This window comes from Amblyomma mixtum, chromosome 5, assembly GCF_055824585.1.
Source record: "Amblyomma mixtum isolate Tamu chromosome 5, ASM5582458v1, whole genome shotgun sequence".
Classification (NCBI taxonomy): Eukaryota; Metazoa; Arthropoda; class Arachnida; order Ixodida; family Ixodidae; genus Amblyomma; species Amblyomma mixtum.
The window spans coordinates 93,260,040-93,279,172 of NC_143016.1; the positions used below are offsets into that span (position 1 = coordinate 93,260,040).

Sequence of the window (19,133 nt, forward strand, 5' to 3'; positions counted from 1 at the left end):
GTAGTCTAATGCGCATGCGAAACTGACGCTACATGACAGACAGCTGTCTTTTAAAAATGGCAGACGAAGATGACATCGACAAGGATGGAGATATTAACGGGCAAAAACCGGACAAAATGTTTGTTCTTAAAAAGTGGAACGCCGTGGCTATGTGGAGCTGGGACGTAGAGTGTGATACCTGTGCGATATGTCGCGTTCAAGTCATGGGTAAGTATGGTTCCGTAGAGTTGTTGCCCAACCGCTTCTCCGCGCATCTCGCTTTGTTGCACCGTCACTCAAGCACAGGGTCATTAAATGCGGTGGGATGGTCTCGCGCTTTAAAACGCTGGCACCGCACGACCACCGAGTAATCGTAGAGCGCACCGCGAATACCTTGCGCTTTTCTTTACCCCTGCGGCTTTGTTTTCATACGTGCTTTGTTTCGTTCCTAGATGCCTGCTTGCGGTGTCAACACGAAAACAAGCAGGACGATTGTGTAGGTGAGTGTCTGCTGCTCCTTCGTTCTTGTTGTCGTTCGAACCGTTTGAGCATGACTGTCTTGCGGGGGCGAGTTCGACCTATTGGCGTAAGCACTGGCGGGAGCCTCGCATCTCTCAAGCGTGGCGTGCGTCTGTAACAGTCCACCAATGATTCGGTTATCGAGCCTGCAAGCAACGAAGCTGAGCTGACGGACGAAGAGTTTGACGCCTGCTATTAGCAGCAGGCGTCAACCGCGCCACAGCAGCCCCCTCCCCCTTTTTCGTGAGCAAATTTAAGGGGCTGGTGAGAAGTTTTGATGCAAGTTATACCTTGGTGGAAGAGAAGTGTCGCCCATAAACTGACACTGTGATGTGACGCTTATAGCCTCTATGTAGCGCGGCTTCTCGATATTGACTATGTGCATTGAGGGTATGCTGTGTGTTTAGCACTGCTACGTCAGCAGTCTGTCGAGTATGTTGTTCTTATGGCTTACCTTCATGTGGGCAAGTGAAAGGTGTGAACTTATGACTGTGTATGGTGTATGTGCTGTTACTTCTGAATTCAGACGCAGCTAAAAGAATTCTTTTCTGCTCTTTAAAACAGCCCGAGACAAAATATTCATGTGGTATATGCCTGCTGTGTGTACGCCTGCCCTCACTGCTGCTGTGCTGCTTCCCACTTCGATAAGGCACTAAATGGGCAGGCATAGCTTATACAGTATTGCAGATAAAAATAAAAGAAACCTCATGCTTAGCTGACAATCGTGCTCTTTTACCATGTGCACATAATGCCTTTGTTGGGGTTGTTTTTAACAGGGTACACTGCAGAATGGGTGTGGTCCAGTTACATGATTTACCAGATCTTCGTGTGCACATCTGGTTATTGAATGACAGTGCAAACTGCTTCTTCTTCCAGTGGTGTGGGGTGAATGCAACCACTCATTCCACAACTGCTGCATGTCCCTGTGGGTCAAGAAGAATAACCGATGCCCGCTGTGTCAACAAGACTGGATTGTGCAGCGCATCGGAAAGTGATTTTGTGTTTTTGCTTAGTCTTTCTGTTCCTACAATCTTCTCCATGTGTGTGTGTGCGTGCGGGGCACCCAGTTCAATCAGCAAGCTGTTCTGTGATTGCCCCCAACATCCCACAGTGCTGCAAGAGAACTGCGAGGGACGCTGCCGAGAAGAAATAATTTTGTAAGAGTGCATTTTGGCATCTCCGCAAGTCTTCTTGAGTGTTGGAAGTAAAACAGAAAATGTAGCCAATGGAGACTGCTGTTCAGTGTTTGTTATGCTTGTGTCAGTGGTGCATTTTCTAATTCAAAGGTAACCCGGAGTGAATAGCGGCTTCCTCTAAAAAAGTTCAGCGGTGATCCTGTGAACATTTGCTGTGCACAATGAGGGATGAACTTCAGAAATGAGAGGTCTCAGTAAAGCGTTTACTTTTAAAAGCATTAGAGTGTGTGATTTCTTTAGCAGTGCAAATTTTCCACTTGTTCTGTGTTACTAGCTTATACCACTCTTGGCACCGTGGTGCAGCGGTTAAGCAATACACCACTGCCTCAGCAGGTGGCTGTTTCGAACAGAGCCACTGGTGGAGCTTGGGAGACTCTTCCTGAGCAACCACTCATGACCAGTAGTTAATTTAACTGCCACCTCTCACGGTGGGCAGGTTGTGATGTCACGAGGTCACTTGACCTAGGAGACCCTTAACACTATCACGTTCAAACTCTGTCTTGGCATTAGGTGCGACGTTTTATACATTGGATTATCATCCCAAATCAGTGTTCTATATTGCAGTAATGAGCGGATTTGCTGGCTACAGGTATGATTACTGTCAAACATTTTAGCTAACTCAATGCAAGGCGCAGATGTGGTAGTTATTACAGTCTTTTAGAGACTTGGAAATTGGTGTACCCAACAAAGTATCCTGCCACGTTTCTGCTAGCCTTTCCTTTTTGAAGCGTGTTGCTTCCTCTGGTCATGTTTGTCAAGTCCACGTCACTACATTGCGCTGTCTGAAACCAGTCGGTGAAAACAGGTGCCCCCTACTTCTAGCTCTTGCTATATCCAAACGCTAGAATTTGGAGTGAATACTCAGCTGCCTAGTGTTCAACTGGGCATGAAAAAGTAATAGAGTGCTCAGAGCAGAACATCTTTTTTTTGTCTAGAATAGTTGGGCAAAAATGCATTTCATTGCGGCTGCATTGGTCCTGTTGCCACAATTTCAAGGCAGTTTGCTGTGGAATTCAGACATGCTTTAACTACTGTGCATAAAGCCAGAAGTTGAGAGATAGCTTGTACAACTCTTTTCATTGCGAGAGAAAAATGACTAAAGGTTGAAGAGGAGATAAAACGGGCATGGAAAAGACAAGGACACTGCTTGTCTATTCTTTCAGCTTTGTGAAAATGTCTCTGAGAATTGAGCAAGTCTTCACTGAAACCAAGGTGGCTTAGGCCATAGCCATTTTTTCATGCAACGATGGCATGGTTATGGAGGCGTTCAGTGTGGTTAAAGAGATTTGCAATTGCTGGCTTTTAGCTCCAGCAGCTAGTAAGCAGATTTGCAGTGCGTGTTTGCCTCATCAAGTCTTGCATTTATACCAAGTCACACTAGGATATGGCCTTTGATACCTAGGCTATTGGGACACTTAGAACTTGAATACCTGCTGAACTGATGTTGCTGCCCATCCGGCCTTGCATCACTGGCCAGCGTTTAAGCTGCACTGCCATCTTTAATTTGTTGCTCACCCTAATGTGCGCAATTTTGGATTCTGTCGTTGCTCATTGCATCTTCCTGTGAAACAAGATAGCAAAGTGCCGTGTTAACCCATATGCAGTATCCCTGCCCCCAGACAACCATATAAGATGCAACAACAGTAATGTGATTTAGTGCAGTATGCTACAGTATGATAACTGGTGGGGAACGGAGTAGACTCCAAAAGAAGGCAGGCTTGCCGAGTTGGGGCCGATCGAGAGTTGGGTGCATGTAACGAGATTAAGAAGTTTGCTCGGGTTAAGCAGCCCGAAGCTGGCACATGACAAAGTTATTTAGATGTCAGTGGGAGATGCATTTTTTCCTGTGGTGGACATATCTGTGCTGCTGATGATGATATTGATGCTATGTGCAGTAGCATAACTGTGCGACACCTGTTAAAAAGTGGTCATGGTGAGGTTTGTAGGCTATGATACATATATTCCGCAGTCTTCCCAGCAGTGAGGTACAAAAGTTTTATTACAAGAACTGTGTGGACAGTGTGACAGTTGCTGTACGAGCTATCTGATGGGGCGCTTTGAAGTGTAGGTTCGTACACCGTCCCGCATCATGGCTCGTGCGTGCTTCATGAGGAGGGAGTTGACGTCGCCTTTCTGGCCAATGCACAGCTCCCTGAAGGAAGAAGGGAAAACATATGGCTTCGTCATGTCAGAGACAGGCAAGTAACTAGTCCATGATTGAACAGTACCGTGACATAGCAGCATGTACACTCACGGCCACAGTAATACGGCACTCTTACTTTTCTCTTGTGTTGCTTAGAGGATATAGGAAGATTTGTTGCAGTTATGTACACAAAGTGCATTTAATTTCATATTTGTCAAACAGTCTTCTGCTAGCTGATGCATAGGTCGACTTCAATAGATGAAATGCGTTCTATGTTATATATACTAGTCGTAACTGTACACCACGCATACCTTGTGACAATTCGTCTGTTGCACGGTTATACTATGCCTGTCAACCCTAATGTGACTATTGTCAAGAAGGAAGAGACAGCATCTCCTTGCAATACGGGTGGTTGAAATTTCTCAAGCCCTTCACTACAGCATTCCTCGTAGCCTGAGTCGCTTTGGGACGTTAAACCTCCATAAACATAAACCTAAACCAATTGTTCACAATGCCAGCTATGTAGCATGATTCATCTCACAGTACTTGAATGCTCAACTAGTATAATTCCTCACAGCGAGATAAATTGCAGCTGCAAAGCCAAACAAAACTGTCAGCACTGTGTATGTGATGCAGATGCAACAGTATAATTGAGAACTAAACTGAACAGTTGCACGCGAAAACACCTGGCCAATTTCAAAACTGCTGCGTCAGAATGCAGTGTGGTTTCCTATTTGCCTGTATTTTCTCAAAACAGGATCAGAAATATATCTGCGTCTCTGTTTAACAAAACGGAGAACTAGAAAATTTAATCCTGAGTAGAGATTGTCGTGATTTGAGCACTATTCAAGGCAGATATACGCCCTGTAATGTAGCTAAGCTTGTGCACTTCTCGGGGAGGCGCCGGGAACCATTTCATGCTAGCAGTGCAACAGGATCTGTGCAGTAAATATAGTGTAAATGTGTAAGAGTCCTAAAAAAAAAAATAAAAGTGACAGGATGGTCACCATTGTGTAACGATAGATTCAGCCACAGGTGGTAAGGTATTTATATTTTAGAATATGTTGATGTAGAGATTATGAAAGGGGCTTGATATCTGGTATATAGTTCGAGTGATCTTTTTAGTTTTCCACACATACTCGTTTTTCGACTGTGCATGATAAAGAACCCCGGTGGTTGAAATTTCCGCAGCCCTTCACTACGGCATCCCCCATAGTCCCTCATAACAGCTGTCATTGTAAAAACAGTGTGTGTCAAAAAAAGAAAAAAAGACGTCCAAAGTAACTCACTCTATATATGGTCGAATTTCATCAAGGGTCCATCGCTCTTTTGTTCTAAACAGGGTGTCAAACCTGTACGGCAGGAAAGAAGTCATAGTCATGTTATAATATGTGATTCAAGAAATCATTTTTGCAACTAACTAGATGATTGAATTTTCCAACAGCAAGAATTTTGCCCAGAAGCAACTTCAGAGCTGACTGACTGCAAAAAATACAACAGACTAAAGTACCACAGAAGTGTTCCTTGCAAGCATTAGTGGTTCACATGTAAAATAATTTATTTAGTCCAAAGAAATAGAGTGGGCTTATTTTCTTGTGCATTGATGCTCTCTTTTGCAATGTGCAATTTTTTTCTATTGTTTACAGTTGTAAGCTGTGGTCTTCTGCAGACCTACATGGAGCTGTCAGTTGGTAGCAGTTAAAATAACTTTCATTCTTCGCAAGCTAACTGCACAGTTTGTCCTATTGCTTGGTGTTTCTGGGGTAAAAGGAATGCTCAGAGTTGTAGCTCCTCTGACAAAAAGGCATTTTATGTTCAGTGCATTTTTTTTTTGCATCACCACTGATCTGAGTGATGATTCTCCTTCCAATTCATCCAGGATTCCAGGCCAGAGGAGAAATTCAAATATTTGTTATAGATAAAGCAGATTTTCCAACTTCAGCATTACACATTTGTCTTCATGAAAAAATTCTGTTTTTTAACGCTGCAATTAAATGTGCTACCGCACATGCCAAGCCATTTTTGTCTTGCCATTATACTATCGTTACTAGTCAAAGGCTTCACCTTTCGTTTGCATCGTCCGGTAGATCCCACTTGTCGAAGAGGTATATGCATTCAGGCTTGGATGTTCGGTCTGTCAGGGCCAAACCCTGCATTCAAAGAGAATGATGCTTCGCTTAGTCTTTATGCATGGCACAGCTCTTGTTCTAAATTCTGTAAAGTTTTCATCGCCTGCACCTTGGCCTTATGGCACGAGTCTCACTTCTTGGTTATGTGTAGTTACAACACAAAACGCCCTGGCTAAAAAGAACAGCTGGAACCAAGTTTCCTCACAGCAGAGACAAAAGACCAGAACAAAATTTTTGGAGTGGTAGCAAGAGCATCTACATGGTGATGCCACTGATTTGTCAACAATGTTTTATTTCATTTCCAGCTAACAACAGGTGCAAACACAGTGAAAGTCGCTTGGTAAAGTCTATATAGCCAAGGCATTACATGTAAAAATGTGCTGTTGCAGTTGCAACTACAGCAAAACCCACGCACATAGGCATTCATAGCACAAGTATTACCTCCAACTGCTTGATGTCCGTTTGCACACCTTCTGGAACACTGTTCTGCCACACCTCGAGGAACTCGCTCAGGTTGAACTGCATGAGGGATCAGTACACCTTGTGTTAGAACAACCGCCAAATATGTTGCGAGATGTTCTTTCTATACTGTTCTTCATTTATCTTCGCACATTTTTCCTGCACTATGTCAGCTCTCAAGCGGATTGAATAGTCACGTTGCTGCTTTAAACTACACATGATGCAGTTGATGCAGCTTTCTGTAGGCAGTGTGATGGAAGAAACAAACCAAATTCTCTTTTGATAAAAGCATAATATGAAATAATATGATGAAAGATGCCAGATTGTATTTTAAATCTTCTGTAACTTTACAACAGAGTTTGCAGTACACTTGGCTATACCAAATATAAATCAGTTTATAAGTTCTCTCAGTGACAACACAAAGTTTGGAAGTGGAATAGTATAAGTTTTTTTCAAGCGCTAAACAACTTGACTGAGTTCTTGTTTGACTAAATGTCAACACAATGTGGCAGCATAAAAGATGAACTCATAATGGAAATTAAAAGCCATAGAAGACACATGACAAAGGCCACCTTGTGTTGTCCATTGCCTCCGTCCCGTGTCTTCTACGACCTGCCAACTGGCCTATGACAATACCCTCCTAAAAAATAAAGTAATGACTACAAACCTTTTCAACATTCCGAAGAAGCACCTCAGCTGTTGCCTTGCATATGACGTTGCTGTTCAAGGTGTAGAACTCGTCATCTGTATGCAACAAGTAATTGCATAAAGTCCAGTCGGTATATAATGTACAAGAAACGTGCGCTTCTGTGTCAAGAACAGAAAATGGACATTTACAAAAAGTCTGCTTTTAATTTAGCGAAAGTGCACTTGAAACACGCTCCTAGGCATTTACTTAGGCTCTCCCATGATGCTGCTATGCTAATTCTCATTCACTGTTGACTCGGACAGCTTCACTTTTACACTGAGAAGTACGGGGTGAGCAAACTGCTTACTCACCATCGTTGGGGGTAGTGCACCTTCGGAACACCTCAGCAACAATCTCCCTGAAACGAGAAGATTGTATGTAATGACTGCGAATGAAGTTACTTGAACATAAACCTGTTGTTGCTTTGTGTGAAGATTTAACATGCCACATAAGACTGCACTTTTTTATCAAGACATGTTTCGCTTGTCCACACATCACCTCCTTGGTCTCTGAAAGATACCCAAATGTTACAGTATCTTTCAGAAGAAATGGCTCCGAGACACATTCTCGCAAATATGGTTCAGTGCATAAAAGAAATTGTGCATCCTGCTGTTGGTGCTGTGCCTGCTTGTAGATTGAGCACCATTGTCAGTAAAAGCTTGGTTCTACTATTAAGCTCAAGAGCAAACTGATAATAACTGTAATTACAGTCGAAGCCATTCAAGCCATTCCTTCACTTACCTCAACCCCGCTTTGCATAACTGTCACCAAATTCAGTGTGACAGTTATGCAAAGCTCTTTGTTTTATATAACATGTTATATACATAAAAAATGTGTTACATACATAACACGTTTGCATTGTTTTTAATGTTAAGCAGAGGCTATAACAGTTCAGTACACTGGTCGTATATAGCCATTTTTGGTTGCAGCTGAGCCCATTTCCTTAATTAAGATGAACCATATATGACAATATTTCCCTTGTATTTGTTGGAAATGCACGAATAATGTGGCCATCCTTAATGCACTGCATAAGACGAGTACTAACCTTTGTATTTTATTCTGTACAGTCAAAATTAAATTAATCTGTGTACTCATTACTGCACTTTTTTTTTTTCAAAAGCACTCAGCAAACCTATAGCATGCAATGCTGGCAAGAGCTTCTTAGAAAAGTAAAAAATGATGACTGCAGAAGCCTGAAACTAACTTCTCACCTTGGTTCCATCTCCGAGACGTTATCTACGACATCTCCAGCTGGTATCTTGTTCAGTGGCACGGATTCAGACTCGATATAGTTGATGATGAAATTCTGCACCCGGTAGTAATACTCGCCATCCAGGAGCCTGTAAAAACCTATGCATGCAGGCCAAGATCACCAGAAGCTCTAAAATTTTTGCATAATGAGCTTGCCACACAGGTATACACCTGAGACCTTTGTCACAGTTTTTGAAGTCACTATTCTGTCATCACATCACTCTGTCAGTGTGCGCTTTGGCCATTATTAGCAGTGGATAGGCTGCTGCGTTTTATTTTATGAGTTGAAGTACATGCGTGGTGGGAGGCAGCACTGGTTCCCTAACGTCCTAACCTCAAGGGTGCCCAGGCTCATATGTAGCAGACCATATATAAACAAGCATCCTTATTCTACCATTCAAACAGTTGTGCAAGGCCTGTCATTCAGAAATAAAACATTAGAATGGCATATGTGCTATTAGTAGAAAGGAGTATTATCTTTCATTTTAATACATAGCTCAGTAATATGGTTATGGGGGAATATAGAAACAAAAAATGCATGCTCCGATTTGGGTTCTCACAGGGAAAAGAAATAAAGACAAAAAAAGTCCTTTCTGGACATTTTAAAATGAACATTTATCTGAATCCTTAAATTAAAATATATTTCTTCAAGCTTCTTTGTCATTTCCTTGGAGTGACAACTTCATATTGCTTCAATTTGCACGCATAGCTGATCCTTACCATCAATTTCGACCACTGGCAACTCATCAATGGCCTGCCTGACTTCGGCTTCACTTGCCTGCACCCGGTCCAAAATGGTTCTGAGTGTGTACTGAAAAAAATAGCACAAATGAAGAACTTAGAGCAACAGGTAAAGAGGAAAATGGAGTCTGGCAGAAGCTGCAAAGACAAAAAATGTTACCTTGGGGGAGACGTCATCAGCACTGCTGAGGTTCTCTAGTTCCGCACCCCTGTATGGACTCTGGCGAAGCAGCTCCAACAGCTTCCTCAGTCGAGGGCAGCACCGGCGGAGCTCTAGGTAGCTGTGGAATGTCCGCAGGACCTGTGTGGTGCAGTCTGTGCTTAATAATGTTGTAGTGCTCCAGATCAGCCTGCGTACATTTTTATTTTTTAAGCCTCCTTCTTTTACCCTCTTTGATGTTGCATCCATGCGAAAGGAAGAAATATCGATTCCTTGCGCTGCATAAGTGGAGCTGTAACAGTAACACACTAGCAGCGCAACATGCTAGCCTGCCAGAAATCGCAAAAATTTCTTTGCGCAGCAATCATTTACTAGTGGTTTGGTTTGGTTTGGTTTATGGGGTTCAACGTCCCAAAGCGACTAAGGCTATGAGAGATGCCGTAGTGGAGGGCTCCGGAAATTTCGACCACCTGGGGTTCTTTTACGTTCACTGACATCGCACAGTACACGGGCCTCTAGAATTTCTCCTCCGAAGAAATTCCACCGCCGCGGCCGGGATCAAACCCGCGTCTTTCGGGTCAGCAGCCGAGCACCATAACCACTGAGCCACCGCGGCGGTAATCATTTACTAGTGTATTACAAAACATACACATTAGTTTAGTTCAGTTTTATGGAAGTTAACATTCCAAAGCGACTCGGGCAGAGAGAGATACTGCAGTAGAGGGCTCCAAATAATTTCGACCACCTGGAGTTCCTTAAACATGCCCTGACATCACAGAGTACACAGGCCTTTAGCATTTCAACTCCATTGAAATGCAACCACTGTGGCTGAGATTGAACCCACGTATTTTGGTTCAGCAGCCAAAAACATACACGAGTGGACTTGCGTGATGAAAACTACGCTTGTGAACTTGGGCTAGAAAGCTAGTGAGAGTAAAGTGATGTTTAGAAGCAGCACACATCGTATGGGCACCATACAATACCGTGAAGCGTAGACAAAACAGTTGAGGCAAAATCGATTAGATGCTTGCGAGCCAAGCTCAGAGTATGAGAGCTCGACCAGTTGGTACGTGGTCACACTCAATAAAATCGGTGGAAGGGACGCAAATATGAAGACCACAGGACGAGGGCCCTTTCTCGCAGGTTTTGTTGGGTGCGTTCAAGATATTGTCTGTGGGCAGTACTTTGCAGTGTGAGTAATCATTCAACCCAAGCTCCTGTACATTTTAAAGGGTTAGGGGCCACAGTGCAAGGAAGGTTTATTTTTTTCTACCATGCGTGTGTGTGCATGCAATCCCCAACGTGGAGGAATTGAAGCCCCCACACAATGTTCTTGCGGTGCTCAATAAAAAACGGTGCGACGTGCCTGGATAGGGCAGATTTCTGGAGCCGAGTCGCTACTGCCCGCCGCTTCGGATGACAATCGAAGACTTGGCGCCAACAGCAGAGAATTGGATATGTCAGCCTCGCGGACCTCGAAGGTGCGGTCGCTTGTGCACACCACAGCCGGGCAGTCCTCATCGCCCCTGAAGACAAGCCTGCATCAGAATGCGTAGGGAAAGGCATCAAACAGAATTGGACCAACTCGCGAAAGGGGCAGCTAGGCCAGTTTAAAAAGCACAGCTCGCAACACATAGCTCGGTTCATCGTGCTCTCGTGCAGGTGTATGGCGCTAAACGAGGTATTTCAAGCAGCAAAACAAGTGTGTAGCGAAAAGCACCAACCTCTCGCCCTCTTGTATTGTCTTCAGCAATTCCTTGTCGACCTCAAGCAATCTGAGTGCTGCGTGGTCATCCTCTGCGAACCAGAGCGGTTGAGCGACGGGCTGCAAGTCGCTCCGGTCCAACTTCGCACGATCCAAAAACGCTTGCACCTCTTCATCGGTCCTTGAAAGAGAACGGCGTACTTAACATTTTAGCAGCGCAGGGAGCATAAGCTTTCGTTGCAAAAGAAAGGAAAAATTTCTGACATCTCCGGTTATTACACCGCCATGCCCTAGCAGACGACAACGCTTCAAGACAGGTCTGTGGCGCACGCAGTAACTTAACAGTACCGACAAATGAACAGACGCAACCATCTTTGAAGCACCTATTTTAGTGTTTAGTGCAAAGGCTCACCTGATCATTGCGATCTGCTGTATGACAAATGCGAGGACGCGGAATTCGGTGAGAAAGCTAACGGGCCGAACACAAATAAGAAAGCGCGCGAACGTAGGTTAACATTGCTGCCAGACGGTTCGCAGGTTGCGCTTCTTGACTTGCAAGCCGTGCTTGCAAGTAAATTTTCCCCCTGCAATTCACAGTCGTCCACAAAATAAAATTTTATTTGATTCATTATAAGTAGTTTTTTTAAACCTGAACAGAGGTGGTTAAGAAAAGTGTAAAAACGAAACTAATCTTGCATATTTTGGTGCATATTTTGGAGAGTTGCCGCGCTGGCCCGTACGCGTGCCACGTTGTCCGATCGGTCAGTGACATTTCTCGTTTCATGAAATTATAGGCACTCTAATAGCATAATTCAAGCGTCTCACACTTTTTTCTCACACTGAAAGACTTTCAAGCATATATTTATGTCGCAATTCGTGTCCGATCCGAATGGGACCAAGGAACTATTTTTTTTAATGGCGCGGAAGAGTACAACGCGGCGTCGTAGGGTTCGTATAAAAGCTAGCTCGCGCAAGAGGGAGCCCTCCGGCCCTCCGCTGTTGAGCCTACGCGAGTGTTTTTGATTGCGTGTCGCCCCGCAACCCAAAATCACAAGTATGGTCCAGAGCCAGAGGATGCGCATGGCCAACGAGAAGGCCAGTAAAAACGTCGTACTCCGAGGAAACGTACCCAAGACGACGGTAAGTAGACCACGCCGCCACGCTCCCCGCATATGCCGAAACCAAAAAAATAGCAAAAAGGGGGAGACGAGATCGCCTCAAGCGATCAAACGTAATTCGCATACGCCATGCATGTAAACAAATTTTGATATCTCGGACGCGTATTTGCGTCGTCTCTGACAGTTCCGTCGCGCGCAATTGCATTGGTACGCACATTAACCGGCGCTCTGCCAGAGTAAACGGATTTTTGCGGCCTCGGCGACGCGTCAAGCGTAGTCGCTTTGTCGCTGACGTTGCAGGCAGATCTCGTACGTAGTCATTTCCACCGCGTACTTACATATTTAATGATCTTTCATCTAGGTGATGAGAGATCGCCTCCAGTAGAGGTTTGAAGGCAGACCCCGAAATATCTCATTTGCCGGGCATGCCACGGTGCATGTGAAATATGGTCGTCTGTCGCAACTGGACGTTTTTTTCCGAAAAATGATAACGAGCGTGATAAGAGCTGCGCTTGTGGTTAGTCTCTGACGTCTGACTTTCCGCTCGCCGATGGATCGCTTATTTTGCAGTCCGCGGCTTTACGGACTTCACGGTGCGCACTACTGTCAGCACATGCCCCACTCTTTTGCTTACAGCTGGCGTGTGCTGTGCACGGTCGCTTTCCTCTTTAGCTCCTCTATTTGTTTCGGGTTCGGCAGCAGTGGCTGCAGAAGCGGTTAGGGAGCGATCGCAAACGTGTCGGCAGTATCCGCTTCCTTGTCCGTGCGAAGCGCAGACACCTGTTTCGCCGCAGCGCATCTGTGTCACTGATTGTCTCGCTGACGCACATCGTGCTGTCGACGTTGCCCTTGTAGTATACCTCACAGCTGACACGTCGGCTTCCCTTTTTTTTTCCCCTCTCCCCTGCGAATTTTCGCTACCAACAGAAACCCCAGGATGACAAGTACCCAGTTGGCCCGTGGCTGCTTGCTTTCTTCATCTTTGTAGTCTGCGGCTCTGGTGAGTATACTACCCTGCTGCCCATATGGCTTTCCGTTGGCGATGTTCGCTTCAGTGTTGCGGCGCCGCTCTTATCGCGGCTGACGTCGAACTTCGAAAGTGACCGCAGATAACGAAACTTTAGTGTGGTGGAGAAATCTTGGTTACGTGAGAACAATGTGGAGACAGTTTAATAAGTATGATGAATGCAGCTGCATAACGCGCATGCGGAATCTTGCCATTTTTTTACGCATTTATTCCACTTGTTGCCTTGTGTCACCTAGCTGCTGAATAAGTACAAATTGTGAGTGTTAGAATTATAAGCTGACGCTCTTCGACTTTATATTCGTGTTGATGCTTTAGTACTGCACGCAGCGCATTGTGAAAGAGTCTTCATTGGCAAAGTTTCTGTTTGCCGTAGTGTTTGCGCAGCAGCACTGGAAGTGGCACAGCTGCCTTTGTACACAACTCCAAGATGATGAATTGTACTTGTAATGACAGAGGACATGGGCCCAGTTGTGATGTGGACATTGAAAAATGCTTTGTTTGCAGCGTTGGAAATGGGCTCGCGTGAGCGGGTGCCTCGTGCGTTATTTTTTTAAAGTCAAGGTGGGCGAGAGAGAAATGACAGACGTTTGCAGTGGTGTGAACAAAGCCAGATCGAGGACGGGCAGGTAGTGTGTACTAATGCACAATGCAAAGTACAGGGTTAACAGCAGGCCTGCATTTAATTTGCATGATGTCGTAGCATTTCGGGTCATGGGATTGGGTGGTGGTTGAATTTTAACTACAACGTTCTTTCGCATCTTCCGCCATTACTCTACTGTGCTGCAATCCAACTTTTTTTCCTCTTTCTCACTATATACAATTATACATGCCCTTTCTTACTCAGGTTCTATACTTGCGAAAATTTATGTTAATATTACAGTGTCCTTTTCTTTTGTCAGAAATTGGATACAAATTTATTCTTTCTTTTTTTTAGTCTTCCGTAATTTAGGTTTTTTGGGGTTACTTTTACGCTGGAGAGAATTTGCTATGAACACTCATTTTGTCGCTAATTCCAAAAACTAAATAGCTAAGTCACACCAAGGAAGTGTTTACTAACTCATATTTTCTTTTTTCTTAATTGCATCCTTGCAGAAATTTCAGTGGACAGTCCATATAGAGTCTATGGACAATCTATGGACCATCTACTGAAATTTTTGTGAGGGAAGTAGTTTTCTTTCACTTATTTTCTGCATTCTTAATGCTTACGTGCTTATCATAGGCCTTCTCGGCTTCTGCATCTAGTACTCTAAGTGCTTTGGCTCTAAGGATGCCAACCTGTGTTCCTAACGGATGCTGTCTGACCAACCAGACATGAACTCTAGCCTCAAGTAGCAAAGGCTAATAATGACAAGAATTAGGTCAACAGTAGTTATCAACAGGAGCCTTTCTGAAATGGTTTAGGGTAGGTGCTAGACCCCGTACAATACTTCAGCTCGGCTCTCAGCGGTGGAAAATGTATTTTTTTTCTTCAAAATTTTCAGTATTTCAAAGTATAAAATCAGTTTTGGAAAACTTGCTAATGAACTGGGCCAGGTGCTACGTGGAAATAAATGGCCCTATTTTTACAGTGTTCAGTGGGCTTCACATTTTCAGAGCAATGCAAAGCATCTAAAATAATTCAGTTTCAGTTTATTCAGGTTCAGTTTCAGGTTCAGTTTATTACCTTAAAGTTCCCCGTAGGGGGCATTACATAAAGGGTGGGTCTTATACAAAGAAAAACGTCTTCGTGGTACTTAATCATTTACAAAATTGTCATTTAAAAGCTGTTAAAACAAATATGGACATGTGGTAGCAGCGATGTCTGGGGAAGGCTGTTCCAGTCTGTGGCAGTTTGAAAGAAAAAGGAAGCAGCGAATGTAGCGGTTCGAGCTCATGGGCGTGCAACATGAAACTGATGGCTGGTGCGGTGAGATATGCGGGACGCTACTGTGATGTATAGTGCTTGATTAAGGGAAGAAAAGAAGAACTTGTGATACAAGGACAGGCTGGCATTGCGGCGTTGACTAAAGAGCGCTGACAAGCTGGATTCTGATTTTAAAGATGAAATGCTGAAGTCGGAAGAGTGTAGGGAGCGAATGAATCTAGTAGTGCGATTTTGAACAGATTTTAGTGACTCAATGAGATGTAATTAATGTGGGTTCCAAATGGGTGAGGCGTATTTGAGTTTAGGCCTAACAGGTGTCTTGTACGAGAGTAAGTTAACCTGTGGCGAGGTGTTGCGTAAATGGCGTATCCAGAAGCCTAAAGTTTTATTAAATGTCGAGATGATATTGTTAACATGTTCGCGCCAAGACAGATCGTGAGAGAGGGTTACACCCAGGTACTTATAAGATTGAACTAGCTCTAGTGGCGTATTAGCAGTGTTAGGAGAGAAGGACGTGCATCTAAATTTAGTGGCGTTTAGGGTCATTATCGAGTTGCTGCACCATTCTAAAATGGTGCAAAAGTGTCAAGCTAAAGGCATTGGTTTCTGTTATGTAGGCCATCAGTAGTTCACAACATGTTTAGATGATGTCATACACTTCAGAGGTTGCTAAGAGCGGCTTGCAAGGGAAAAGAGGGTGGAAGGGAGTTTAAACAGTGCATAATAATTAACAGCACTTTATGCAGTTTTGAGATGGCATCAAAAGCTGGAGGCCGCAGTGTTACCAGAAAATGTGCACCTTGGTGTTCAGTGTCTTGGCTGAAAGGTGGAGGCTTTAGCTGAGGAGTATTCGAGGCATAGCGCAGCTTTGCTCATATCGCCACGTAACTTAGTTGGGTGATCCCGATTAAGTTAATAACGTATTTGCAGTAGGATGCCTGCAGGAATCGGCCTTGTCTAGCAGCAGTACGGCTGAACTGATGCTTTTTTGGCTAAGGAAGAGTGCAACTCATTGTTGCAAAGTGCACTTTGGATTCTTGCAGAATTCATTTTTGAGTTGTCATAAGTAGTTCATGTGCAAACAAAGTGTGCAGTGATTACAGGCTAATTTCAGCTTCTTGTTGATGTCTTTTGCTTACCATTAGTGCTTATCTGTTTGCCAGCAGTAGTTAACTGCATTTTCGCGAGCCTGATTATGGGGCCTTGAAAGATTGCAGCTAAACTAAACTGTGTTTTCGCGAGCCTGATTATGGGGCCTTGGAAGATTGCAGTTAAACTGCGTTTTTGCGAGCCTGATTGCAAGGCCTTGGAAGATTGCAGTTAAACAGAAGGGATATGTTTCGGAAGGGGGGGGGGTCTCTTCTTCATAAAACAAGTTGTTTACAGCTTAAGTCCTTTAAGTGAAGAAACTTGCTGTATGGTGCCTTGTGCCATTGCTGATTGACAATATGTAGTGCTTTAGAAATGATGCTGATGAGGATTGTGTCATCAGAAAAGTGATTTGTGCTCTTTTACATATGGCTGTGCTGTTGCTTTACAAAGTTTCTTTCATGACAGCTAGAGGAGCATAATTTAACCTTAATTTACAACAGTTTTGAGTGTAGTTTAGTAAGGTGACTTGTATCTACAGAGGTCTTTTTATGAGCGAGCAGCTGGTATTTTCGCAGGCTAACTGGGATTCATCAAGTTTTTTTTTTTTTTTTTTTTCCCGCATGTATCCCACAGACTAGGCTACATTTTCATTCCCTTCAAAATTTTGTTGCGTTGTTTTCTTTGTGAGATTAAAATCTTATCTCCTGTGTTTTTGTCCACCCACTCCTGCTCAAGACCTTGCATAAGGTTGGGAGTACCTGTGAAATAAAAATAAATAGAATAAATAAAGGAAAATCACATAGTCCTTTTTGGTGTAGACATTATCAATTTGAGTTGAATGGCAGGAAAAGTTTTCATTGCAATTTTCTCTACAGCAAATGTCTTCTGCCGCCGGACAAACATCAACTTAAAGAGCTATGGAAACTATTTCTGCAAGCATCAAAACTCAGGATGGAGTGCCCCTTTAATATTAAACACTCATTGAATCGTAATATCTCCGCAAAGTTTGAGCTTTGTGTATGTCAACACCGTGAAAAGTAAAGACTGTCCTGTAAAGGTACCCTGGGCTTCAGCACTTGACCGCAGTTTTCTTTTGCTGTTTTGCACGTTTTCATATATTTGTGCACATTTCTTCAGTGAAAGCTGATGAATTGGGTCTTCATTAACCAGGACAGCAATCTGTTGTGCAATATAAGAACACTGACCGGACTCCGGAGGAAATATAGCTGACTTAGTGTGGCATGACCACCAATCACCAGTTCGTCCTTTCACTTATTTAAAAGTCAGTGATTTCATTTGAACTGTGTTGACATTGAGAGCTAAATGGTAGTCGTCTTTGCTGTGTAACACCGGTCAGCTGTGCTTTAGCGAGTAGTTGTTGAAATGAACTACCATTGAAACCTACATAACAAGGAATGGGTTTTATTCGATACCAAGGAATCAGTGATGTTTGAAGCTATGCTGGGAGAGTGACCTTTGGTTGACGGTTTTCTCTTCTATATTGAACAAAGAATGGTCATTTTTGGTGACATTTTTGTTCAGTGTCCAGCTAAACGTTTGGAACATGTTTTCACCCACTTTTCTCCTGTTTGCTTTGTGCAGCCATTTTCCAGATCATTCAGAGCATCAGGTTTGGCTGAACAACCCCCATTCCAGAGACTGTGGACCATGAGGAGCCCGCTTCCCGTCTGGGGCGGCGGCGGGAGTGGGTGCAAAAGAAAACATCGTCACACATAGGCTGGATTTTGGAAACAAACTGGAAATTGTGTACATGTAACACTCAACCACGTATACCTTTGTTTCATACACTGTTACAAAGTGTGCTGTACAAAAGAAAAAAAAAGCTCTGTGCTTCTGATGATGCTTTTTAAGAGATATTTTGAGAAATAAACCCTTCCTTTTTTTTAACTGTGTACAAAAAAACTGCCTGTTATGACTCCCTTTATTTTTTTTTCCTTTGCTCAGCCTTTGCACTTGCCATGAGCGTCAAAGGCTTACGACATGAGATGCAGGGACTTTGACATTTGGAAATGCATTCACACACTGCGAGTTCTTTTTTTTTTTCCTTCTACATATGGCAGATATACTTATTTTGTCGACATATTCCTGTGCACTGTTGAAGTTCAGGATGAGAGCTTAATATTGCTTCAGATTTGCTTTGTGTTAGAGACTCTAAACGATGAGCGAACAATGCTTGCAGTGTGTAGTATGTGCAGTGAGGGCTAGATTTGGTACTTAGCTTAAGCATGCAAGCTGGCTTTTACTTTCAGCACTTACTACACAGAGGTGAGGCTAGGAATGGATTTGGTGAGAAAGACTGACCTTTTACATTTGCCACATCGGAGACCTGGCAAATTCCACCAAATTGTTGGCAGGTTTCATCATAAGACTACTTTCGTGCCTTGAGCAAATCCTTTGTGGGTCCATAAAATTTTTCTCCTTGTAATGTGTGCTGCTTCTTCATTGTTTTGAGGACTGCTCTTGCGGACACCTGCTAGTCTCAAAAGAGGTTGTGTACTAAAATAACATTATTGGAGAGGGGGTGATAAGTACCATCAGTGGCAAATGAAACTCGAACAGGACAACTGCTGTGCCAACATTAAAGCACAAATATCAACTGTCAAAGGTAGTAGCACTTCCATGCAAAGACCATCCCTTCATTGAATTGGAAATTGAACGCTACAGTATTCAGTTTGTGCCAAATGAAATTTTTGTTTTTCTGTTTGCCTTTCATGTGACGCTGATGGTATACATTAGCTGATTAAAGGAGAGCCTTTGGAAGTGGTAGTGAATTTAACCGAAATTGGTTAGTATTTGAAGTAGTTGGTGGATTGTGTAGATTAGCTAACTGCTGCGGGAAAAGGTGATCCCCAAAAAGGTACGAGAAGTCTACTGCCGATCCCATTTTCCCAGTGTGCAGTCTTGGAACCCTGCTGCGACGTCGCTTCGTCTGTGGTAATGAGCTCGCAAAGCAAGCAATGTACTTTATAGAGTGCCGGACGGGAGCTAGGAAGCGACCGTCTCGTCGACGCTGGCTCATCGCCTTGGCATGAAATGTATTT

General features: G+C 43.6%; 3 protein-coding genes across 3 annotated transcripts; 2 read left to right on the forward strand and 1 right to left on the reverse strand.

The window, feature by feature from the left end:
* The first annotated feature begins 25 nt into the window (after positions 1-25).
* Roc2 (Regulator of cullins 2) lies at positions 26-1,728 on the forward strand. The gene is made up of 3 exons (XM_089545587.1): positions 26-207; positions 432-479; positions 1,375-1,728. The coding sequence occupies exons 1-3, from the start codon at positions 33-35 to the stop codon at positions 1,491-1,493; spliced, it is 342 nt and encodes a 113-aa protein (XP_089401713.1). The 5' UTR covers positions 26-32; the 3' UTR covers positions 1,494-1,728.
* Positions 1,729-3,671: 1,943 nt separating this feature from the next.
* LOC149343065 (sister chromatid cohesion protein DCC1) lies at positions 3,672-11,691 on the reverse strand. The gene is made up of 12 exons (XM_089545589.1): positions 11,383-11,691; positions 10,990-11,151; positions 10,632-10,803; positions 9,266-9,406; positions 9,085-9,175; positions 8,325-8,463; positions 7,425-7,471; positions 7,093-7,169; positions 6,408-6,485; positions 5,902-5,987; positions 5,127-5,189; positions 3,672-3,846 (listed from the first exon to the last, which is right to left on the reverse strand). The coding sequence occupies exons 1-12, from the start codon at positions 11,388-11,390 to the stop codon at positions 3,735-3,737; spliced, it is 1,176 nt and encodes a 391-aa protein (XP_089401715.1). The 5' UTR covers positions 11,391-11,691; the 3' UTR covers positions 3,672-3,734.
* A 241-nt stretch (positions 11,692-11,932) lies between these two features.
* On the forward strand, positions 11,933-17,997 carry LOC149343066 (stress-associated endoplasmic reticulum protein 2). The gene is made up of 3 exons (XM_089545588.1): positions 11,933-12,110; positions 13,016-13,088; positions 17,674-17,997. The coding sequence occupies exons 1-3, from the start codon at positions 12,027-12,029 to the stop codon at positions 17,709-17,711; spliced, it is 195 nt and encodes a 64-aa protein (XP_089401714.1). The 5' UTR covers positions 11,933-12,026; the 3' UTR covers positions 17,712-17,997.
* The last annotated feature ends 1,136 nt before the right edge of the window (positions 17,998-19,133 follow it).